This window comes from Nyctibius grandis, chromosome Z (genome assembly GCF_013368605.1).
Source record: "Nyctibius grandis isolate bNycGra1 chromosome Z, bNycGra1.pri, whole genome shotgun sequence".
Taxonomy (NCBI): Eukaryota; Metazoa; Chordata; class Aves; order Nyctibiiformes; family Nyctibiidae; genus Nyctibius; species Nyctibius grandis.
The window spans coordinates 94,578,048-94,603,949 of NC_090695.1; the positions used below are offsets into that span (position 1 = coordinate 94,578,048).

Below are 25,902 nucleotides of genomic sequence, written 5' to 3' on the forward strand. Positions count from 1 at the left end.
TGCATCCTGAGGCCCCCATGTGACAACAAGCAGCAAGCTTTTAATGCATAAGAAGTGGGAAATCTCTCTCCTGGTGCCAAAAAGCAAAGGTTACAGGGCCCTGCCAAGATTGCTCTGCCCATTTTAGCCTCTTGGGATTATGCCTGTGGTCCCCCCTTCAGCTGCCAGCAAGCAATCACAGAACAAAAAGCAAAAAGCAATTCCCTCTCAAATACCGTATGTTCAGTTCTGGTGCCAAAACAGAAACCTGGCATTTTAACCTTTGGTGGACATGTATCTGCTGCCACCAATAATAAGCTCTGAGGTCCAGCTCGGAAGGGAGGGAAGGTGTAATAGATACACAGTGGATGACATTAGCACTGAATACAGCATCAACAGGACAGGGCCTGGCAGGAGCTCGATTTTATACAGCCAGTCTTTAGAGGTTAATGAAATATTCATAAATAAGTTAAAATTCTCCCGACAAGCTAGATCCTGTAATACAACAAAGAGTTGTCAGCCTCAATTAAGCGATTCCGAAAAGGCAGGGCACTGCCATTCATTATTTACCAAGAGGTCATAGGAAAAAGTCTGCTCTATGATCTTCTTGTCTCTGTGGATAAATTAGGTTTTCCAGCTCCTGCTGGAGGACTCTGCTGCCCTGACAGAGCTGCTCAGAGAGACCCCAGCCTGCCACCACTACTACCTACCCCAGCATCTATCAGCCAAAGCCAAACACCACTGGGAACAAGCTCTTCTAAGGGCACTGAGACACAAAAAGATCGAAAGCAAAACAAATAACACAGGAAGCTGATTAGGCTGTCAGTGCAAGGACTAATACAGTCTTGAAACTTCATGGGTTTTAAGTCTCTATCTCCCTTTTTGAACACACAAAGCCAGCCCCGGGCAAGAAGAAAAGCATCCAGCATCTTTGATCTGCAGGCACGTCCACTGAACATGCCCTCAGTGCCCCCACAGATCCCATAGCTAGAGATCTTCTCATCCTCTCTCATGCTCAGGATAAACTGTGCCTCTAGAATTGCATGTCTCAGATCAGATCTCTCGGGATGGTCCTCTTCTAATGCAGGTACAACTTCCCAGGACTGTGAAAGCAGGAGGAAACTGGTCTCCATCCTTCTAACATGCAAGCTGGAGATTAATGATTACTTTGTCCCATCCTAACATGACTGTTCAACAGACCAAGTCTTCCTTTCTCTCTCTGGACACACACTGGAAGCACATGTTCTTTCTACAGCTTCTGCAAGCTGACTTTTAGGCATGGCAGAAAAAAGGAGCAGAAATTACTGAACCCTAGAGGTATCTGGGACCTCTCACCTGATTTTCCCCTACTTCTCAAAGTGCTGAACACAGCAGAGAGCCCCTGCACGCTCCAGGAAATTTTAGTTCAACTAAATTGAACCACGTGAGTCTGAGGTAGCCCATAAACATCTTACAGAGTCTGTGAGGGTTGATGTAGCCTGGAAAAGCACAATACTTGCATGTATATTAATTATGCCTTTTGTACCTCAAGGCTGTGGCTACTATAATAAGGCCTCTGATAATATCCTTGTCCCACTTATTTTATTTTACCAAGTAACTCAGTATAACTCAGATTTTATGGTGACAACAGCAACACTGACAACAGGACCACTCCAATCACAGCACCCCAGAGTCCTCTGCACAGGAAAAGGATCCACCTTTCTCCTCTGCTCATCAAGCGAAGGGAAAAAAGCCCTACCCCTTTCTCCCCACTTCAGTCCTTGTTCAAGTTATAATCCTGCAATGCCAAGGTGAGAGCACATTATCAACTCTCAGCCTATTCCCGAGTTGAAGAGAGGAGTGCTCACTATTGTCCTTTTCACCAAAAAAACACCCCTTGTGTTCGTCAGTACCGCTCAGATTTTACGGGTACATCTGTAGTGTGGAGGCCTCTCCAGCTGATGGGCTGAGAACTAGATCACTGTCCATGCATCCCGTCTGAGCTGGAATTGCAGTACCTGTCCCACGGGGAGCCCAAAGGGAGGAGCAGTGCTAAGGCAGCTCTCCACTTTCGGCAGCTACATTTCTTCCTTGTGAAAGTCCTAACTCCATGTCAGCTGTTATTGCCTTCAGTGAGAAAATGAAAACAGTCCTGTTGAAACCAAACGGTGCTGCAGAGTTCCATAAAACTTTCACGTTAATGGATCCAACAGCAGGTTCATTTGTGTAATGGGACTTTTAAACAGACCGTTTATTTCTTCTTAATTTGAAGGGAAGGTACTATTTGATCCCATGTGCCTGGCTAGATCTTTAAAACAGAGATAAACCACAAGAATTGACTCACTAAGTCTCTTCTTCTAACCTAATTAAAATACCATTGAGATATTAACAAGCAGAAGTGTAATGTACTGATCACCTTTCCAGTCTACAGGCAGTTTGTTAGCACTAGTCTACCAAGATCCCAAAGCTTCCACCACACTCTACTTTGCCCGCAGTCCCATGCAATAGTTGCTTCTGATGCTGCCACAGTTTTGTGTGTGGAATGTGAATTTTCCAAGAGGGAATGTGCAGCAGATGCAACACAACCAACCAAGGCCGTTCATCATTCCCTATGCTGAGAGAGAGGGGAAAAAAGCAGCCCGTCTCCGCTCCTCGGAGCTCACTATATTCCTACACTGCGGGGAACAGCAAGGACTAATTTTAATGTGCTTGTTTACAAGCACTGAGAGAGAGCTCTCAGCTAGGAAAAGGAGAAAAGTGACTCCGAGCACTCCCATCCCTCTGTTCCAGGGTTTACTCTACCTGCAGAACCAAAGCTCTACAGTGAAAAGGAGGAAAGTTGAAATGGGGCACCGGTGACTCCTGCACACTCACCCACCTCATTCCAACAAATCACATTTCTAAATTAACAGGCTCACACAATAAAGTGAAGAATAATACAAACACTGTGAAGTATATACAGAAAAACAAGCAACAAAAGGCTCTGCTGAAATAAAACTACCAGACAGAGAAAACAGACGTTGATCATGAAAACATATTTAAAACAAACAAAATTCACTGAAGATCTTGGGTCAAAAAATATAAACGCACAAACACAGTTACTGATAGCACAAAGCAGGGAGGGTTTATAGCTGAAAACTGAGGGAACAGCAGAAGAATTGAAATGTAATAGTGCGAGTCCCACAACAGTTAGAACCTCTCCTACAAACTGAGTCTTCATCAGTCAGAAACTAGAAAGGAGGACAAATTGCTGGGTGCATTAATCGATCACGGGATGAACATCAGTGTCATGTGGCAGTGGAAATGGGTAATGCAATTCTGAAATGGAAGAGCTGAGCTATATCCAGGACAGAGGGGTACCTGCCTGTACCAGGTGCTCCTGCAGAAGATACTTCTGTACAAGCTACTGCTGGAACATCACCTGGAATGACGTGACCACTCTGGTTACTCATCTTCAAAGGAAACAGAAAAATGGCAAGAAATTTAAAGAAAACTGCAGGATTCATGAGGAGACTAAAAGGGTCTGTTTTAAGAGAAGACTGAAAGAGCTTGATTTGCTTAACCTAGACAAATGAAATGCTGGGAGAGAACAATTGTTCTCTATAAATATGTCACAGCATAAATATGAGGGAGGAAGAACAGTCGCTGTAGTTTAAGGAGAACATTAGCATAAGAAAAAAAATGGATATTAACTGCACATATATTTTCAGTTGGAATTGGGAAGATTTCAGCCATCAGAGCAGTCTTTCAAGGATAGTAACGGGACAACAACCTCAGCAGTTTCAAGACAAGCTTGATAAATTTATGAACTAAGGTATATGCTGCAATTGCCTCAATTACCAGAGGACTGGACTTTAGAGTCCTCTTCCAATCTTTTGTTACTATATCGTTTCATTCTGGATCAGCATTTTTTGCTGTCTCTTTATAACCAGATACATGTTTTTCAATCTGATTTGAGAACTGGATATTTCCCTAAAATTGCCTTACAAAAACTATTGCTGTGTTCATGCTGCTGTTCAGCTGAGTGCCACGCTCCTCATCTGTCTTGGGTTTGCTCGTCTCACATAAGGTGTTAGGATAAAATCTGTCATATGGTAAGGAGATTTACTGTCATCTTGCTACATCAGTTCAGAAATGATGAAATGCACTTTTGATAGATGGAGACTTCCTGCACAGGTTGGCTGTCTCCTTTCCCCTCCCAACCTGTTGGTCCTATATATGTTCCAGCAAAGCTTCATTTTTATTTATAACTACTGTGGTTCAGTACTCTAATCCCACATTTAATTGCCATCCCATTGTATTTACATTTCTGTACAGAGAATTTACATTTCCGCTCATGAATACCACTTTTGTTCTTGTGTCTTGTCCATTGAATTTCTTGCTTTATGTTTAATAACTCTTAAAGAAGAATACAATGAGCTATACTGGCAAGTTATACAGGGCAGGTCTTATACTAAAGCTCACTTCTTTAATATTATCATTGCTATCACCTGTAAAGTGAAATGTAACAGAATTTTTATCCTTGCCAGGTATTTCTCTTACGTATCAAAAGTTCTTATAACTCTGGAGGTCTGATGCAACCACTAGAAAGTAAAGTCTTTAAGTAATAATGTAAATGATTTACTTATTGTGTGGGTCTCTTGCTGTTTATGTATTGATACCTACTGCGATTTTCTCAAACTCTGCAGTTTTTCCATCTCTCTTTCCAGTTAACAGCTAGTTCTGAGCTACATCATGCACAGCATTCTCTGAGTTGATTTCATGTATCCTCCTTTCTGTCTTCATTACTTCTCCCGATAACCATCAGTGCAGTTAGTCACTGACATTTAAGCTAATCCTAAACATGGTTTCATCAGACTGAACACATGATTTGGCTCCTTAACTATTCCTGACCTGCTGCCCTTAAATAAAGGTCTCCTGTTCTTTACAGAGCATTAACAAACACTTTTAACTCAAGGCAAGGGGCATTCATTATTTTCATTTTAAGGTGTCTTTATTTCTTCTGTAAGGACACTCCATTTATGCCATTCATTTTGTGACGGCTACATTCTTGGACTTCAAATCTTCTTTACCTCTCACCCTGCTAAGCAATTCTTCTGATTCTTATATCCATCCTTTTTTAATCTGCTGGAGGGTGAAATATAATTTGTTCCAATGAGCAGTCTATAGATTCAGAGCCTGCATTGGCCAAGCTGTCTTTGAAGATGAAAACCAAAAGATACCCAGAGCACCTCAGGGCATTGAAAATACAGGTGATACTTTTTTAATACCAAGCTGACTTGCCTCAGGGATTAATGATGGAGAAAAAAAATCTTGACATGAATGCCTCCTGCTACAGAACCAGACTGAAAGAAAGTGTGAGATCAGGGATCACAGCTGTTGCTTGAATGGCAAGCTTGAGCCAAACAATTTCCTCATGCCTATAAAGGGAGATGAAAAAGGCAAATGAAAATTAGAAAAACTAACACATCTTGTGCTTCCCTCCCTCGGGGAGAGCAAGAAAAAATAATGTAACAAACAAGAAAGCATTTTCCACAAATAGTATTTTGGTATGAGCGAAGCCAGCTCTCAGCTCTATGCCAGTAGAGCATTACACTAACGTACTATATGAAGTAAGATCCTGGGACCACAAAACAGGGAGCAATCTCCTGGCACGTCCTGGAGATAAAGATATTGGAGCACTAGCCCCGATAAAGAACATTTCCAGTGCTGATAAAATTGTCAGAAAAGTGCACATAAGCATTCTTTCAGCAAACAAAATAAACACAAAGCCCACAGACCTGTGGGACAACGAAGTCATCTGAGCCCTATATCAGGCTGGTGACTGTTATGTACCACCTCTCGGAAGAGTGGGCAGGCACTATTCCCTTACAACAGGAACACATTCAAACTGTGAATAAAGAAAAATAAATAACCAAAGGGGTAGAGGAAGAGAAAAATCAAAGTTTCATTGTTATAATTACACAGCACAATAAGGGTAATTTTTCTTAAATCAGAAAATAAATTCTAGGTTCAAGTTCCCTGAAGGATATGAAATATTAGAGGATTTTTTATGGTTGTAATCACGAACTCATTTCTCCAGCCACTACTGGCCGTGTCTAATTAGGGCAAAGTATGTTAATGATACAGCGGCACAGCCCAGAGACGTCTTCAGCTGCAATATTAATTGCATTTAGGGAAAGAAGCATGAATTGTGCTTATACAAGCTAATTAGTATGGGTTTGCTAATTAATACTGGAAAGTCAAACTGCTTTTGTCTTGTCAACTGCAATTAGCTGAAGATGTTTAAATTCCTTTCCTTTTTTTTTTGGTTTTTTTTTTTTTTGTTCTTCTAGTAGTAAACTCACTTTAGCTGACAAGCAATGAAATCATGTGCTGAGTGCTCCACAGCAGTTAGTGCAGCAAGTCCATCCTGCTTTCCGCTAGCAAGACCTTGTGCCCTGGTCCAGCTCAGCATCCCCTACAGCATATTGTCCCCATGGACACAATTCCCTGAACTAGTGCCCTCTCCTCCCAAGGACACAGACACCTCTTATTGAGGTCACGATCCTATCAGATTTATCCCACAAGTATTTTATTTTTAAATATTGCTACGTAAAGGATGAATTATTCACCAGGGCATCTAAGAGGTTCCCCATCACCTACAAGAAACCCCATCAAACTCCTCAGTGAGATCCAATCAGCTAGTTGACCAGCCCCAGAGCACATCGCTTCATTTCCAGTGCTCCACGGAAGGTGGCAAAGCCATTAGCACTCTTCAGGGTGGCAGCAGAGATGTCACCTCTACAGAGGTTTATCCCAGAAGCAGCCCAAAGACCCATCAGACTGTATGATAGCACCTGACAGCTGTTTATTCCATTTCACTTAGGGCCATAAGCCAGTTTGCAGAATGGCTGATGAAAAGCAATATCCACATCTGTCAGCACCCAGAGCAGGACGAGCCCTTCTGCATCCCCCGAGCACGGAGGCTTAACATCAAACTAACAAGCAGAGGATCACGGGTGAAAAAGGGGGAGAGGGATGAAAAGGAAGGCGAGATGCCAGGAATCCAAATCAGGCACACAACTGCTGAAGCATCAACTTTAAAGGAGTCTGAAAATAAGGCCATCCAGGTGAGACACCGATCTGGAGAGAGGGGAAAAAGCCCACATAAAGAACATTTTGTTGAATGGCACAGAGGAGAGTGGGGCTGACGGTACAACCACTGGAGCCCTTGGGCAGGCAGCGAATGGAACTGCCCCATCCAAAGGGGACAGACCTCTGTCACCACCAACATCATAGAAGACAAGTGATGCATCTTTCCCTACCAGGGAGATTTCACCTGGGGATGCAGGAGAACCATCCTCCATCAGTGAAAAGAAGGAGCTATAGTGTCAGGTTTCCCCTCAAAAGGGAAAAAGAGGAAAAACGATCTCTCTTCCTCTGTATGAAGCAATTTTCCTATATTTACTGAACAAAATTCAAAATGCTGAACAAAGCCCACATCTCGCAATGTGTAATCCATCGTCTAAAGTGAGACAGAATACAGCCTGTTTGTGTGAGGCTGATGTAAGCTTGACTGGAAGATCACAAGAGCTGCAGTTTTCCACCGAGTAACCCTTGGGAATAGGCGCTGAACACTGACTGCTGCTTTATCCTCTGCTGATGGATGATGCACAACACCAATTAATGCTCTAACACTGAAAGTTCCAGTTTCTCCAGCTCTCTGTTAGCCTGTTAATAGGACAAACTTTTGAAGGCAAACAAATAACTGAAAATCCAGACTTAACGAGCCAAAAAGAAAAACTTTGAAATGTTTAAAAAAAACACACATCAGAACATTTAAAACGTAACAGCAAATTTATCCTCCAATCCGTCCAGTGAGCACAATGCAAAATTGATTGTACAGAATTTAAAACTATAACAAGGCAGCATGTAACGAGATCAGCTGGTAAACAGGATTAATTCAGTTTTCTTTGGAAATACCAGTTCTGACCTGCATCACCACAGAAAGCAGCTGAGCATACAAAAGTGTTTACCCACAATGTAAGACCACCCCAGAACCGGAATCAATTAACACTCTCATTATGAAAAATCTGATGTTGAAACAGCAAGGAGCACAAAATAAAAAAAAGATACTAGCAGACGTATGGCAACCTATTAATAGTACAGCAGGGGCATGCCAGTTCTGCCCTTCAGTGCCCTTGCAGAGTTAAGCAGAAGTCTAAAATGACGAGTGTGTTGGCACTGTAGTTTATAATTTGGATTTTAGAGCAGATGTCTGTTTAGCACCTACTTACTAGCCAGCGATGCATGCCTGTTTTTTCATTAGTAATACAATTAATCCAGTGTAAAACACATCTACAGAATGAGCGTCTACGTCCTGGATACTGTGCAGGTTTTTCTTGTGACTAGAAAAAGTTGCAGGAATCCCACAACTCGCCCATTAGCAAAAACATTGGTTCACGAAACAGCTTAATGCTGACACCTTATTTATTCCTGAGTATGAAGAATTGTACACAATAGTCACAAAACTGTGCATAAACATCCCTACTGACTGGTTTTGTGGCCTCTATTATTTTTGGTCCTTGAGGGAACTGCCAATAAAATAGACAAACCCAGCAGAAAATTAACAAATATTATAAAAAAAACAGTTTGTGGTAATTGTCGCATCTCATCTGCTTGTCCTTTGCACACTTGAGACTGAATCAAAGGCCCCCAAAGAAAGGAGTTAATTCAGTATGAAATTAAATGCTCGCTTCTGATCTAGAATTGCTAACAAAGAGAGGAAATCGCCAAAAAAAGACAGACAGACCACTAGATCTCATCCAGCACTTGTTCCAGGTGAGTACAGAGACAGAGGGTGCCAAGACTAGCAACAGCAATACGAACTTTTACAATGCTTATTTGCTATTAATTTCTGAATATTTGGAACTGATCCACTGTTTAAATGAACTGAACTTTGCATATGTTACTGCTCTATAAAACAAGTAAAAAACCCCAAAAGGTGAACACTTACCATTTCTGCTCTTTGCTTATGATTTCCCACTTCTTCCAGAACTTGAGACAGCTGAGCCTTCAAGAGAAAAAAAATAGAAAATGAAGTCTAGAATGTATTTTTGGTAGTTTAATAAGACTACACTCCTCCCTTCCAACCAAAAAAGCCATCAAGGGCACCATGATTTTCACAGCACTGAAAAGGAATTATAAGCGTTGGGTCTTGTTATGTCCTATCAGCAACCCATTCCATGAGACAATCCTGTCCCAAAGAGCCTGCAGCCTACACACACAAGAAAGAAGAGGTTTATTGCAGAGAAATAATCCATTGGATTAGTTATCCCAAATTTCAATCCCATGGTCCAGTCAGAGAACCGTGCTTCCTCTCCATTTCTTTGAAAGCTGCAAAAAGAGTAGTCTAAAGCCCACCCAATTTTGCCAAGCTTAACTTCAGAGAAGAGGCGGCTTGATCCACGGCTCCTGCAAGGTGTGTTTGTGTGTGGAGAAAACTTCATGGAAAATGTTCTGTTGAAGTTCTGGGGTACAGGGTTGGTTTTGGCAGCCTTTGAAATTGTTGTAGTAAAATACTGAGAAAATCCTCTCTGCAATGTAACCCTACTGAATTTCTGTGAGAAAAGGTCCCAACACAAGGGTTGTTTGGTTTTTTTTTCCCCTTTTTTAAGAGGAAATTTGAAATTTAAAGAATCTCAAACCAGAGCAGAAAAATCTTACGTTATCCCTGTATAATTTGGGCAGAAATGGGAACCTGACTCAGAGGAGGAGTTTTCACAGAGTTTTGTTTATGAAAAAGGGTTTTAAATGAAGTGGGTATTTCGGAGATGGTTAAGAGAAGCCACATACACTACTTGAGTGCAATTACTTCCCACGTCTTCTATTTCACAACACTTTGCTAGCCTGCAATCAGCCTTTCTCTGGTTAGCAGAAAGCCCAAATAGTCTCAGCTGATGACAGAGAAGCTAATTTAAACAATGTAAACAAACAAGACAAGAACTATAAAAACTTTCCTACAAACCAATTCACGTAATTTCAAGCAGATATTCATTAAAACCCTCCAGAGTCCCTCTAACAATCTCTCACCACACGTGAAATGGGTCTTTTGAGTACTACATCCAAACCAGAGACAAATAGCAAGCAGTTTGTTACAACGAAAAGGAAAACATTAAGCTCTGAAGGCTGATGCTGCACTGAAATGCAAGCAAACCAAAAAAATTACAGTCTTAGGGTTCAGCACAGCAGAAGTTCAATTTTGCAAACAAACAACCAAACAGTTCAAGACTTCCCTGGCCCCAGAGCTCAGCAGAAACTGAAAAAGTTACAGATTCTTGCTGTGCAGGGCCTGGGATGATGTGACATTATTTAAGGAACAGACACTCAAATAAGATGAAAAGGGTTTTAATACAAGCCTGGGACCTGGCACAGGGAAATGAAACACGGTCATTAAACACCGCGGGAGGTGCCAGTCCCAACCAAACACGCAGTGCATGTACAAGCAAGTGAGGAGAAAAAATGAAATTATCACCAAATTTGATACTGAAACATCAGGAAACTACAAATTTGCAGACATTTGGGAAAGACTTCTTTCCCCACTACTATTGAATCAGGTAGAATTACACCAGCAGGCTGGAGCCAGAAGAGAGTCACATAGAGAAGAATTGGAAAACATCCCCTCAGAGATGTTATTTACGAGAGATGCCAGCATAGCCTTTGCAAAACACCCCAACACCAACTGAATTTTTTTTAACAAAAAAACTCTCCAACTTTCCTGTATATTAATTAGCCTTGTCTATATGAAGATGACCTTTAGGTGGGAACTACTAGCCCATTCTAAAGAGATATTAAGAATTACATATTTGCTTTCAGCAGCTACCACTCCTGAATTTGAGGGCCACGTCTCTGTTCAGCCTCCTGTTAGTACAGACTTCTCCAGAACCACAGAAATTCCGACTGGAAGAGGCCATTTCAATCCCCTGCTCAGAGCAGGGTCAGCTACATTGGGATGCTCAGGGCTCTTGGTCATCTGGGTTCTGAGTATCTCCAAGAAGGCGAACTCCAAAATGTCTCTGAGCAACCTGTGCCAAGCTTTGGTCACCTTCAGAGTGGAAATATTTTTCTTTATAATATGAAGACAACAGTGCCCTAGGAACCTGTTTAACTAGATAGGTATAAGAACATTTTAAATTACAAGACCTTGATAAAATTAAAAAAAAAAAAAAAAGGATAGAAAATACCCTGGCTCATTTTACTTTGGGAAGAGGCTGTAAAAACTTTTACACAGGAGAGAAATACTACAAAGGGATGGGAGAAATCAGACATACAATCAGGAAATATTCCATAATTTCTCTTCTATATTATACAGCTTGGGGAAAATAACCAAATACAAACTTCTTGAGCTGCTACGCCAGCAGAGACCTAGAGGCAAACCCGGACAGCACGTCCAAGCCAGCAGCATGATAACAGCAGATCAATATGATTTGGAGAAGCAATCAGATAAGAATTAAATGACAAAGCAGGTTTTCTTCATTGCATTTCTTTCTAGGCAGCTCATCTCAAAGGGAAAGAGGAGCTAACTAGTGGGAATTCAGAGAACAGCAACTGAACTTACTAGAGTGCTGGAAGAAATTATTTACGAAGATTAAAAGATTTTTAAATGTATAGTTTGACTACAACTCTCACAGAAGAGCAAAAGGGACATATTTAATGCATTCAGAGCCATTACAGTGATACAGCTGGAAACAAGGGGCCTTCTCCAGCACAGCTGATGCTTTCCGATGCGCTCGCAGACCAGAGCGGGGACCCAGCCGCCCGCTCCCTGCCCGTGCCCACGTACACGGGCAGGCACAGAAGAACAAGACAGAGCCCAAACTTTCAGTGGGGTCCCCTGTGCCTGCTCTCGCCTTGCTGCGAAACAGATGATTTAAATGCTTTATCACATCCAGTCTGAAAACATTAGCCCTACCCCAGACTTTTTATTAGCTTAAATCAAATATTGAACCTAGCTCAGCTGTTAGAGGACAGCTGCTTGCAAAGTGATTCACTGCCATATTCCTTCTAGGCCACCAGAAAATACAACCTAATCACCAGCAGCATGACAGACGCACACATTTTTAATTATGAAGAAGAAATTAGGCTCTGAACTTATCCCCACATCTTACTTAATCAGAGTGCTTCGAAGGAGCTGCCAGCCACCACAGCCGTGGGAGGAAGGAGCTGCAGAGAGCCCTGGAACGGTGCCTGGCAGCGCTGAGCCCCGGCACCCAGCCCCGCTTTGGGCATTTACCGGGAAAGACCTGAAAGAAACAGCATTGATTCTTGGAATTTACCTTTTCAGGAATGAACTGCTGGATTTCGCGGTTCAATCACCTCTGGCCACTTGCAGCCAGCAAAAGTATGAGCAACGAACGTGAGCCATTTATGGTGGTTAGGAAGATGGTGCACAAGATTCCTCGTCTCCTGCGTGGGCAGGCGTGGGAGAGCTCTGCAGCAGAAGCTGGAGCAGTTTGCCAGTCCCATCTCAGAGTTTCGCACTGGGAAAAGCAATGTCCTACCTCTATGTAGCTCAGCTCTGGTTTATGGGCTTTTCCATTGAACACGTTCACCTTGCTGTCTCAGGAATCTCTCCGTAGGAGAGACTTGCGTGTTGAATTTTCAAACTATGCATATAAGTTAACTTCAAGCTCCAAGGGAATACTCATTACTTAAAACACATGTTAAATTCCCACTGATCACCGAGCTCAAGCATTAAGAAATCTGATAAGCAAACAGATACCAAGTTTAAGAATCAGGTATATAAATACATGTAAAGTCAATTTGCCGACTGAAGGCAGCACAACCAGGTAAAAGAAAATCAAGTACCAAAACAGGAAAAAAAATCCTCCCAAGTATTCAGTCAATTACTTTAAGCCTCCAAAAAAAGGGTTTGTCAATTCAAAACATTCATCTTACATGACAACACAGTCTAATCTACTGTCAGTGCTACTGTCATCCTCAAAAGAGAGTGGCAGGGAAGGAAAGATAACCTGTGCCCTGGCCTCGCCGGGATACAGCAGCTCAGGGCTGAAAGAGGAGCAGGAATGGTTTCCAAGGAGAGGAACCGATTCAGCTCCTAAGGAGACATTTCTGAATTGTTTAGCCTGCTTCCCTGCGTCAATAATTTGTCTTCTATACCTTCCAAAAGTCAGCCTTCACTGACAGTGCTGGAGGAGGTTGGTCAGGGAGGGTTTAATGAACGAAACCAAAGCAATCTGGTGGTTACAATGCAGGCGTTAACGCCGACTGCATCAACAGCCCCACACTCTTCTCCAGGGGCTGAACGGGAGCCGACTGCCCTGACCGACAGGCAAGCAGCTCAAATGGGAGACTTGTGTAGGAAAAAAATTAGCTACTCAATCTCTAACGAACAGTTTTTCTCTATGCAACAATACCCTCCGCTTTACCAGCAATTAGCAAATTGAAGCGCTGCCTTTGTGGACCTGCATTATTTTACTCCTCAATGTTGCACATTAAATTACTCATAGGTACGGCACAGCACAGTAGCAGCAACAGCCCAAGCCATAAAATTAAAGCTTGCTTCAAAGAGTGAGGAAGCAAAATTATGCGCGCTGCACACAGGGAATAAATCAAAACAACCTTCATTTGGAAACATCATTTTAGTCTTATGCTTTCACCAAAAAACATGATTATCTTAACAGTCACATTAATACAACGTAGGTACTTTACAAGGGAGAGAAAGCAGCAGCACATTCACTGCCTCAAATCAAAAAGAGTCATTTTTACTCTTCCTCATCGGGGTAAAATTCCTGGGAATATCCGTAGCTGCCTATTCCAGGGTCGTGCTTTCCCTGCTATAAAGCCCGCCTGCGGGTCCCCCGAAGGAAGGCCACTTGTTGGAAGGGCAGCATCACCGCACGCGAGGGGAAGAGGAGGAGGTTCAGCCTGGCAGAGCTATAACACAGCTGCAAAACATGGCATTCTTACAGCACGCTGAAGCCCAAGATACCCTTAGCAGTATTTTATATGCAACAGTTGTATGCAAATTCAAGTCAAGTGTGATGATTGGCAAATTTAGGTATAATGTTAATTAAGAGCTATTTCAAATTAATTAATTTCTAAGATAAATTCTTGCTTCTCCTCTTTGAGAAAGTTAACACACAACTTAAACTTACAAGGATATATCAGCTTCCATCAGAGAAATATGGAATATTCTATGTTCTAACAAGACAAATTCCCTTGTGCTGGCTGCCCCCCACTCGCTGGGTAATTCACAGTAACTTACTTTTCTAATCTCTTACAAAAGAAGATGTAAGACGAAGCTCTTGGTTCAAGCTAGATGGCCTTTATGTGTGGCTAAAGTGTGATGTGACCTACAACACAGTCCAAGCCAGCATCTTATCTGGTGCCATAAGCAGGGGAAGAAGGGAAAAAAAAGCACATCATCACCTCTTTCTATCAGATTCAGGAGACACGGGGAAAACACGGTGCATCAAAACTGCAGCTGAAATACAGAAGGAAACCCGAAAACATGGCTGTGTTCCCAGGACAGTGCTGATAAGGACAGCACTGACTGTAACACAATTCAATCATAAATTTAAAAACATATAGCTCCATGCACCACGCTGATGAGTTACCTGGAAGAATAGAGGAACATCATGAGAACACTTTGAAGAGAAGGTTGCCATCACTAATTATTTCACATACAAAGGTATTTTTATAAGATTCTGGTTTATAGTAAAAACAGGAGGAAAACTTTGATTTTACCAAAGCCACAGCTTATTTATAGCGGTGGCAGAGACTGAGACACAAGTAACTCATCAGCCACTTGCAGTTAGACTTCAGTTTATTTGCATACTGTGATCCTGCATGTTAAAATATTGTGAGAACTGAAATGAAATTTTCATTAGTGTTCAATCTGAAGTCTCACCCATGGGATTCAGCTTTCAACAGTTAATGCATGCATTTGCCTGTTTATACTTTAAAGTTATATATCCATTTATACCATGCTAACCAATACCTTCCGCCTTCAATCCATTAGCACACCATTACTGCAGATTGGCAGCAGCACAGTATTGTTTTAGCATCTCTGAAGTGCACTGCAAAATTACACTGGGTTAAATGGTCATTTCTAATTTAAAAGTATTTTGATGCTTTGTAGATGAAATTACTGATCTTTCACAAAATTGCATCAGTTGAGATCACAATCAGGAAGACAGTTTAGTATCAGACACTGCTAAATAATTTTCTTGCTGCTTTACAGATTCAATTTTGCTGCTCTCAAGAAAGTTCTCCTGGTTATAAAATCAAATGCACATCCTTTATAAAGTGGGAAATAATAGCTACAAATAAACTCTGGTGCTGCCTCAAAAGCGTCAAAAACACCACGTTATCTTACAGGAGCTGGATTGGAGGCAGCGGGGGGCTTGGTCTGATGCAAAAGTGAAGGGGAAAATTCCCCAACAACTTTTGAATGTGTCTCAGAAATTTATATATAGTGAAGCAACACTCACCCTGACTTGCAGAAAAGCTGCAACAGCCAAAAGAGAGACCATTACTTACTGACATAATTTATATTATGTGGATAGGCTTACAGCTCAATGAAAAGCATGTGTCTTGGGCCACAGCTTATGTGGTTTTCCATGTAATTTAGTCCTTAATTTTTCCCCAAGCAAGGACAGGAAACTAGAATGCCTGTGAGATGTCCCCATGTCTCCAGGGACTCATGCTCCTGGGCATCACAGCAAACCGCAGCACCCAGGGACTGAAGGCTACTGCTCTGTGCAGAGCAGTGAAGGGTGTTTTTCATCAAAAAAGCAAGAGCTGCTACTTCTTTGAGAACCCGTTTTCTACTGGATGCGATGTGCAGCAGGGAAATGCCGCCCCCAAGTGAGAGACAAAGCAGCTGGTTACTAAAATGAAGGATGAATAAAGCAAAGGCTCTTGGGGTGCTAAACAAAAAAATGATACTGCAAATTGAAAAACTGCTGAAGTCATAGTTATAATTACTGAAGATACGGGGAAAACATCCGCAAGATATGGGCTCCTGTCAACACGCTATCAAGATTTACAGGACGAAGAGATAATAACCAAACCTTCCTCTTGCTCTTAAGTCTCAAGGACAGACCAATCTCTCTTCTGCTGTTTTAAGAGACACGGTCACTTGGTAATGTCAAGAATACTTGACAGTAAGTTTATTATAATGAACTCACCCCAAATTCTCACTGGTTATGCTATGAGAAAGGGGGGTAAACAAAGTCACTGTGGAACAACTGATATGAGGAAAATAGGATTTCAAGCAGATATTGCCCACGTCCTTATTCCTGGCAAGTCACTTGACCTAGCTTAAAATCAGCTGCACGGTTCTGCAGCAGAGACCTGGCTCTTGTTCCCACTCTGCTTAACAACTGCCGAGAGACCCGGGGCAAAGTACTAAATGCTCTTAAACTCCTTCTCCCCCTCCCTCTCTAACGTAAAAATAATACTCACTCTGTAAAACCATCTAAAAATCTTTGGCCGAAGGTAATTTCTGAGCACAAGGTGCCACTACTGACACAAAACGCACCTGATGGGCCACCCCACTCGGGCACCAAAAGGATTAAGCACCATATTAAGTGCCAAAGTCGAGCACTTCCACGTTCAGAGGTGGTGGTAACCTAATCTCCCTGATCCTCGAAGCAAAGGTGACCTTCACGACAGCAATAAAATGTCAAACTTGGAGAAAGATTCTGCACTTCTCAAAATCTATTCCACCAACACTGTTCGCATGATCTCTCAGGCAGATGCTGTCAGGTAAGGAAAACAAAACCAAAGCAAATGGGGAGATGGAAAAATGCAGAGCATTATACTCGGGAAAGGATGAGTCCCTGGAGATAGGACAGCCCTATGCCTGACTGAAACACACACAAAGAAAGTAGGTAGGGGCAGGTAGGCAGGCAAATAAGGGGCTCAGGTGTTACCAGATTTTTCGTGTGACAAAAAAAAGCATCAGATTTGCAAAAACACCTCAAAACAACAGCAAGCATTTGTTGTTTTACTTTCTGAGCTGCAGTTGAGGTTGAGGCAAGATTGAGGGGCAACAGCCTAGTGACTCCTCTCTCCTCCTGTTTTCCCTTGATGTTTTCATTCAACACCTTGCTAAGATTGAGCACAGAGACCAAAAGATTAGCACGGCTCTGCTGGGAATAATACACTTCTGCAATAGGTCTCCTTCCCTCCATCCTAATCAAATGGTGCTGCAGCCCCTGGGGAGAGAATACATTGCCAAACAAAAAATGTGAGTTTGCAGCTGCTTCCTCAACAGCAAAGGGCAGCCTGACTGATGAAACTCTGCCAAGCCAATTGCTTCGAGCATTATGCAGTCGACCAGTACACCATCTCCTGGACACACACGACTGAGCGCTGGATGCTGATGGACTCTCCAGAGGAGTCGTTCTCCATCACTGGAACACCCATCAGAGAAGTCTCTGCCACTAATATTCTGTTTGTGGGCTCAGAAATATTCCTACCTCGGAAAAGCAGCTGAGTGTGCAGTCATAGCAGGAAGGTCCCTTCTCTTTTTGCTGCTCCCCCAGCAAAATTTTTAACCCAACAGCAGAAAGATAACCTGGCATAAAATCTGCCTCTTGAGGGTTGACCACAAATCTCTTGCCAGGAGTAAAACAGATTAGTAATATATTAGTGCAACTAAAAAACATTAGGAGAGTATTAGCTCATTCCACAGGGAAACAGCAAAAAGGGAAAGGAATACAAATCATTTGGAGGACACTAAAGAGAATTAATTTTACTGTACTGTGATTAAATCTCTAAATCTGAAATGAAGGGATACCAGCACCAGATTCTGAAACGAATGTAGCGTCTCTGGGAATGTGGTTATTCATCGCTATTTAAGTGATCTGAAAACTGGCAGATATAAGTGATTCTGGGATCCAGTGAGCACAATGTTTTCTATAGTTGTATTAACCCTTCTTGAACTGGGAAGCAGTGCTAGAGACTACAAGTAGAAGACACAGTAGTTAACGAGAACAGAATTCCTTGCTATTAGATGTAATAACGAAGTTGGTTGGGGAAGCGGGGAGCAAATGTTTGTGCATTTGTTTAATTTTCTGGCAAAATTTTAACTCCAGCAATTTTTTTTTTTGGTCTCCTTTAGGTTATCAGCAGAATGAGTTCAGGCTCCAAAACCCCTGGGTCTTGAGGAAAGCAAACATTAACATGCACGAAACGCAGAAAAAGGGAATCTCAAAAACTCAAAGTGGTGGCAATATGACACTCAGTGAGACTCTACCAAATTCTGAACTTTTCTGCCACTCCTTCCTACGCATTTTTTCCAGTACCACCTCCTTGGATCAAAGTTCTCCCCTTGTCAGTTGCCTCCAACTAGCTTCAATAGCTAGAGGGAAAGAAATGACATTTAGTTGATGAAGTCTGTAAATTAGCCAACAAAAATGTTCACTCTTATCCATTCATCAGAAAAAATGGTGGCGTTACATCTCCACCTAAAAAAGCCCTTCTAATTTCAGCCCATGAGTCAGCACTGCTGCATCTCATCACTAAGAATGATTCATTGTCACTGCGCTTCTCAAAGTCAAGAATAAGGGTATTCACCCCAGTTCAGTGTCATCTCATAACTACTCTGGATCCAGGCACTGTGTTTGCATACAGCACTGTTATGATTATTTATGTGAGTGCATCACTTTTAATTTAAAGGTATAAAGAACTTTTGTCAGTCTACCAACCATAAAGCAACATTTTCTTTTCAGTAGGCTGACAGCTGAATACCTGGAAAATCGTCTTGCTTGCCAAGAAGAGGTCTCTGCACCCCTATAGCCTAAGGGTGGCAATGCTTCTGAAGACACGGATAGAGGATGGCCATTACCTTTGGAGAAAAACACTAACACTTGGTTATGAGTGAAAAGAATCTTTTCAGGGGAGTTAGAATCTGAATAGAAATTCAGACAAAAGCGGTATGGATGGAAAGCCTCTGCCCCAAGTCGAAGCAATGGTGAGGAAGAGGGTTTTGTGCATGGATTAGATGCCAGCTAGAATATCTGTAGCTGGATGAAACAAAGAATGTCAGAAGCTAAACAGCAGCACAAATGTAGTTTCCTTTTTACACAAATCTCCTAATATCACAGTCACTTTAGCTAACCTTTCTATTAAAACAAGGCTACTGAACAACTCATACTGACCTTAGCACCCCTGAGTACTCAATGGTAGCACCTTCCTCTAAGCTGCCCAAGGCTGTTTGGCAGCTGGTGATATGTGGTGATAGTTCAGAAAAGATGTCTTTAATGATATGTGTGTGCTGTAAGCCCTGTCCCTAGCTATATCTCACTGCTCTCCACACAAACACACTCCCAACAGGAGCCCCCAGGCGTGTCGGCCCACTCACCAGTGCAACTGTCACTAGCCAGCCGGCAAATGCCATCAGGGAAATGAAGATCCATGTTTAAATCAAACTTTTTTTTCTTCTGATTTAATTTTAATCTAGTTTGGTTTCTTGTCCTGGTTCTCTGTGCTACTGCACAGGTTGTGCTAGCTTAAATAAAGGTCAGGGAGTGGTTTAAGCCAGCACTGCCCTTGGCTTGTGAAATTACAGCCAGCATATTTTTGGCATCCAGCAGAACAGTGGGTAAAGTGCCTAAGCCTCGGAGGGTCTCCAACAAATCTGAAACACTCTTGGAAGTTGCTAGGTAACAACATTCACCTCCCGGACAAGATTGTGCAATGTTTGCTCTGACGAAGCAATGCTCGTATTGCCCTTGCTTCTGCCCTGGGAACGTGTTTGCTGAGGACCCGTCTCCTCTCCTGCCAGAGTATTTCCAGGCTCTAGTCTGGGTGCGTAGTTGGATTTTGCTTAATAAAGCAAACATTACATTTCAGACACAGCTATTATAATTAGCAGAAGCTCATTGCTCAATTCCCCTTCCAGACAGGGATTTCCAAATGTCACAGCGTGCTTAGCACAGCTGATCTGCACTGGCAGCTGCTCTAAACGCGACTGACCTAGGAGGATCCAGCATGGAGAATCAAGTCCTATCATGGGAGGCGAGATGAAAAAACAAACAGGATAATTCTCCTCCTTCATCCTGTGCCTTCATTTTCTTGTATTACCTGTACAGCACTGTGAGCAAGGCAAGTTTAGCACAGAGACTCTCCTCTGACACAGAAGGTATATTCACACTTGAGGCCAAGCAGGAATTTGTCCTGCCAGGGTATCACGGCATAAAAACAAAGAGCTGTAAGGGGGGAACAGAAAAGGGGAAAAAAAAAAAAAACAAAACAAAACTAGTACAGCTACTGGCTGCTAAAACCATTTTGCAGAGGCTCTGGCAATTGCAGAGACCCAGTTTAAAACAGTATTTGCTTTCTAAATCTGTTCTGGAAAAATAAAAACAACCTTTGTCCTTACCAGTAATATATGGCATTAAGTAAAAATTGCAAAGTATCTTTTCCCAACACATACCTACCCACAACAAAGAGCTCCTAGCCTTGAAGGAGAACGCTAGCACTTACATTTCCAGGTATTGCATAAACCAGTGGTTTCCAGCCTCCTTGCAGACAAGCTTCACTTCAAAAACCCTGGCAACTCTCCACACCTCAGCATGTCCCATGGAGCCAGCAAAAGTCCAGCTGAGTTTATTAATGTAGGTCTCACGCAACATCTCACCTGTGATGTACTTGTCTATCACCCACAACTCCTGCCTCACTGTTTGGGATACACCAGTATAAACATCCTCCACCTCTCCAACACCCCACGAAGGACTGAAGATGAGTAGCACCAACCCTGCTCAACAAAAGGAGAAACCAAAGCACAAAGATCATGTGTCCTTTTGCAAGGCCACAGAGGCAGTCACAATTTACAATTACAATATTATACCTCATCAGTTTTGTACTACAAACAGACTAGGATTTAGAGGCAGAATTTGCTTGAAGCTGGGGAGGGCAGAAAGAAAAAGGGGTTAACTGTACCTCTATCCAAAGACATTCCTTACTTTGAAAAAGTAAAAAATCCTCCAAGATGACAACTGGAAGAAAAAAATTGTGTAAAATACATTTTTACCACCCTCAAAATCAAACATCCCTGTGCACCATGGTCATGCTCCTGTAACTTCCTTGAAGAGGAGCAAAACTCTTCTACTTTTATTTATTCAAAATAAACAAATCCCAAAGGAATTTAAGCACACTGTAGAGGCGCCAGCAAAAATCATAAAAAAGCAAGCGAACTAAAAAGATCCCCTCTTGGCACGCTCCTGAAAGAAGGATTCACCACATTTCTAATTGACTGCCACCGTGGCTTAAATGAATAATCTATAAATAGGCAAAAATGCAAAGAAAGCACTTGAAGGAAACAGCAAGATTTTTTTTTGTTTTCTCTTGTTATTGCTTAATGGTTTGTTGGGAAGGAGGTGGCTAACAAGGTAGAAGAAACGTGGTAAAAATATAAAGAAATAGAAAAGGTTGAGTGTGGGGAAAAAGGGATAAAAAGACATGAAGATGTTCAAATGTATGAAGTGCACAAATACGTTTTTGCCTCTGGTTTTCCAGAGGACTGAAGGACGAGGGATGGGAGAAGGCAAACGGCTCTGTCAGAGCATCAACTAGCAACTGTGCCACACTTGAGGTAAGCAGGGACAGCAAGACAAAGAGGTAACAGCAGCAACATCTACCACATGCAAAACCGCACCCAACCATGATGACGACGTTGGCGCAGTTCATTCAGAAACAGCGCTCCGGGCTTGACGTTACGATGGAACTGCTTTCTGTAGGCAAACTGAAGCTGGTATTTAAACCATGAGGACACAGGGAAAACGTGCTTGTGACTTAAGACTGAGGATGCCCTGAAGATCCCCACATACCCACAACTTGAAGGCAGTTTTTATGTTATCAAGAGAGTCTTATCTGAAAACTCAAGCTCCTGTGGGCCATCTTGGACTCATTTCTAGTCTTTTCACATATCAGATTCAACATACTATTAAGTGCAGTCATTAAAGTAAAGCACTAGAAGTGTTCATGCAGTCATCTTGTGGTAAGAGTCATCCAAAATAGGAGTGGACTCAAAACTATTAAAGTTAAGCAGCCATCCATATCATGAGAAAACTGAAAATACTCATGTCAATGAACAACAGAGCTGGAGGAGGCTGAGTCATTCCCAGAGAGGATCTAGTTTCTGGAAAGCATTTGCAGAAAAACTTCTAATAAACTCCGTTTTATAATATTGAATAACCATTTCTCAAAATAACTGGAATTTTTATTTCACAGCTCTTGTTCCAACCTGTCTGCTCACTCTCCTCCTCTCTCCCACAGCTAGTCTGACTGCCCACAACATCCCCAGTATCCAGCTTTCCGGCATTCATCAAAGCAGCCAACTTAATTATCCTTTTTAATTACTTCTCTTAATCCTATGTTCCTTCTTTCAAGCCTGAAGGAGGCTCTCACAGAATCCAAGGAACAGAAAACCTTCTGGTTTCTCTTTCCAAGGAGTCTGACTAGCTTTAAGGTCCTTCACTACTCCTGTAAAGTCCTTCCCTTGCAGCTCCATGGCAGATCTTGTCCGGCCTGTGGAGTTTGCCAGCAAGCAGCCCAGGACCTCCCAGAGCCTTCTCCTCTGTGGGGATGGAGGCTTATCCTGTGCCAGCTCTGCACAGATTTACAGCTTTCTCAAAGCTAAATTATTTGCTCCTGTAGGGAGGAGGAGAAGGCTACCAAAATGGCCTGTAATCCAAACTTTTAAACTCCATCAGTAAATATCCTTCTTTATTGAAAAAAAAGGTTTGGAAAGGGTACGCAAGGGCCAAAACCAAACCACCTGCAGTGACAGGAACAGAAGAAGTAAACAAACCATCCTTGCACAGCACAGGTGTGATATGTATTCTGTGTTTGCCAACTATCAGTTTAATTTCCATCGTAAAACTTGCAGGAGAGTTACTGTGAGGGCAAAGTGCTGGATTGATCAGTCCAGCTGAAGTCCTTTGTTTATCCATAAAACAGACAGAGCAGAAGGAACAGGAGTGCTTATCTCCTTACATCGCCCCATCACTGCTTCTCAATTTTGGGCCGAAAGGATTAAACTCCAGAGGGAGCACTGCAATTTTATCTGAGACATGGTCCATTCGTTCCTTGGCCCTTCTGCTGAGACTGCCAACAAAGGTGCCAGACAGGACGATATTTTTTGAGATGCGAGTGTTTATCTTCTCTGAGTGAACCAAACAGCAACTCATTTCAGGAAAGCAATCCAGCAACTCACAATCGCTTCTCGCTCTAGCAAATGCAGACTGACAAGGCAAAAGGTGAAACAGCTTGATGGTCCCATTAGAAACCTTTGAGTTTCCTCACATCTGAATGCCTGTCTAGCAAAGCCGTGCTATAGAAACATAAAAGATCTCCATTTGGCAAGGAAAGGAAAGAAGTCAGAACACTTGCCAAGATAATCTCAGTTATTAGCTCCCGCCACAAAGGTACAAGATGTATTGAATTGCTCCTCCATCGCACAGCATGGGATGCTCCGAGGCTGGGAGCTCTATTTCACAGGCGTGTACAGGCTTGCTGGTGGGTGGGCATCACAGGGGATGTGGTGAGCACGCACACAGCCAATGCTGCACACAAAACTAAATCAAGCCATAGAGCCAGGGTAAGGCAACATGGAGCACGACAGATAGCTCCCTTCTGTAAATATTTGGAAGACTCGTGAATGCTTTTTTTTTTTTTTAACCTCCTGTTCATGCTTAAATTTTCTTCCTTCTTAACCAAGTAGATAAACAACTATGAAGATTCACCTTTGCCCAGATGTGGCTATGACCTCAGGGCAACACCAGCTTGCTTGTCCATCCCAGGTTGATACATGCCAAAATGACTTGTGACTCACTCTTTGTGGAAGAGGCCATATAAGAAGGGTAGAGAAAGTGTACGTTTGTTGTAGAAGTGGCCATATTTGTGCCATGCAGTAGCTCCCAGGTGTTCACGAAGACTCGAGTATGACCTTTTCCCCTCTCTCAATCTGCTTTGCTGTTCAGAAGCAAGAGCTTTATCCAAAGAGCAGGTGGAACACAACAGAAACTAATATCCGCAATAATTACAGTAATGTGTAAAGTGTTGATGGGCTGTAGAAATGAGATACAACAAATTCGGGTCTTGCCTGGCCTAAACAAAGAGGTGCTCGTTATCTTGAGAGGAAATGCCATTTACAAACATAAGGTCATGCTGCACTGTGAAGATAAATGTCACTTCTCTACATAGCTATGATAGTCTCACCTACTGTCTTCATAAATGTATGTAAACAGCAAAGCAAGAAAATCCTGTAGAATTAGTCTGGGATGCTATGTTATTTTAAGAGCATAAAGTCAGTCATCTAGAGTTCTATAGACAGGCTTTCCTGAACATGCACTAGGAACATGTATGTACCTATGCACAGGTATATACACTGTGGGTTTTGGTAGTAATAATAAATAAAAAAAAAAATTAACCGACACTTTCAAACAAGCTTGGATATGTTTGGTATCATGTACGTCAAAAGAATTTAGGATTAATCACGTTTTTTATATTGCCATAAACATCCACAGGGATTACACACACCTGCATAGGTAGCTCTGCACTCATCACAGGCCCACAGGCAGCCTCTGCCAAGCACAACAAGCAACTCTACTTTAAATATATACCATACATAACGCTAATAACGTCTCTTTTTAACAGCTCTGCATGCTGCCACGCTGCAGCTGAGATACAATTAAGTACACTCATTGGAGCAAACGGCCCAGAGCAACCACCGCCTCGTAAGGACTGCAGAGCCCCGGGTACCTCCAGCCAAGGCTCCTTGAACAAGGTGGGTGTCTCCTTGCAGCACCCTGCAAGCAGGTACTCTTGCCCTTTCATACCCACATGCACGGCAGAGAAATAACGAGTGAACATGGTTTAACCACTGCTTCAATGTCCCCACCTAGAGAGAGAATATGGATTTGTCACCATAGCCGTGCAGACATCACTCCCAGCCATCTGTAACACCCTCTTCATCCACAAGGTCACAGAATGCTTCAGAAACCAGCAACCTCATTTTGCTAGGTGTAACTAGATCCACAGAGGGCAAAGGAGCACACATTTTATTTGAATATTTGAGAAATCAAGTCAGGGAGCTGATATATCCTAAAGCTGCATTTTCCACTAATGAAATGACCTCTTATAAAAGGGAATAAACCAGATGATTAGAAAGTGAAGAACACTGCATCTGTCTGAACTCTCAATAAAATCAGAGTAGTCAGAATATAATTGCCAAAATTAGGGTTGGTAACAACCAGCTTAGCAATAATATGTGCCACAGACAGTAAAGATCATTGGTTTATGGTCTCTTTACCATTACCCCAGTTCCCAGCTGCATTGCACAGCCTTGACTTTAAGAAAGATTCAGAGTTTGTGGGCTCTCAAGCAATACTCCCATCAATTAATATTGATACAGACATTCATCATTTCTTTGTGTACATAAACAACGTACAGTGGCAGTCTGTACACAAAGAAGCCTCAAAAATCTCTCTCATTACACAAGATATTCTACTTAAAATAATCTCTACAAACTAATTACTCTGTTTACGTTCATAGCTACAGGATATACCATTGGGTTTTCTTACATCAGTAATACAGTATAACATACCATCTTTCAAGCTTCCTCTTGACTTCCTTTAAAAATTAAAAATATTTAGGTCTAGCAACTCTTCCAAGAAAGTCAGGTTTCCAAAGAAAAATGAGCTGTTTTCACAATTTTCCAAAAGGAAGTAAAGTTGATGTTACAAGAGCTCATGTTTGCAGGTCTGACGTGTGGAATGCAGGCAAGAACACAGAACAGATACAAATCAATGCTTTAAATCAGAAATCAGTCCCAGTTTTAATGTGGTCTTGAATAGAACTGAAATTTGAGTGTACATCTGTCAAATTTGAGCTCACTATAGCCATTATAGCCATTTAAAGAAATTG

The 25,902-nt window shown here is 42.1% G+C and overlaps 1 protein-coding gene across 4 annotated transcripts in view; it reads right to left on the minus strand.

The window, feature by feature from the left end:
• The window catches only part of MAD1L1 (mitotic arrest deficient 1 like 1), a 366,743-nt gene that overhangs the window by 179,552 nt on the left and 161,289 nt on the right, over positions 1–25,902 (minus strand). For 2 of the 4 annotated variants that reach the window (XM_068422520.1, XM_068422519.1), the window contains one exon: positions 8,957–9,013. In XM_068422520.1, the coding sequence (XP_068278621.1) occupies positions 8,957–9,013 (57 nt within the window). Of the gene's footprint in view, positions 1–8,956; positions 9,014–19,336; positions 19,445–20,460; positions 20,520–25,902 lie in introns of those variants that run through there. The other 2 variants (XM_068422522.1, XM_068422521.1) reach the window with 2 other exon arrangements.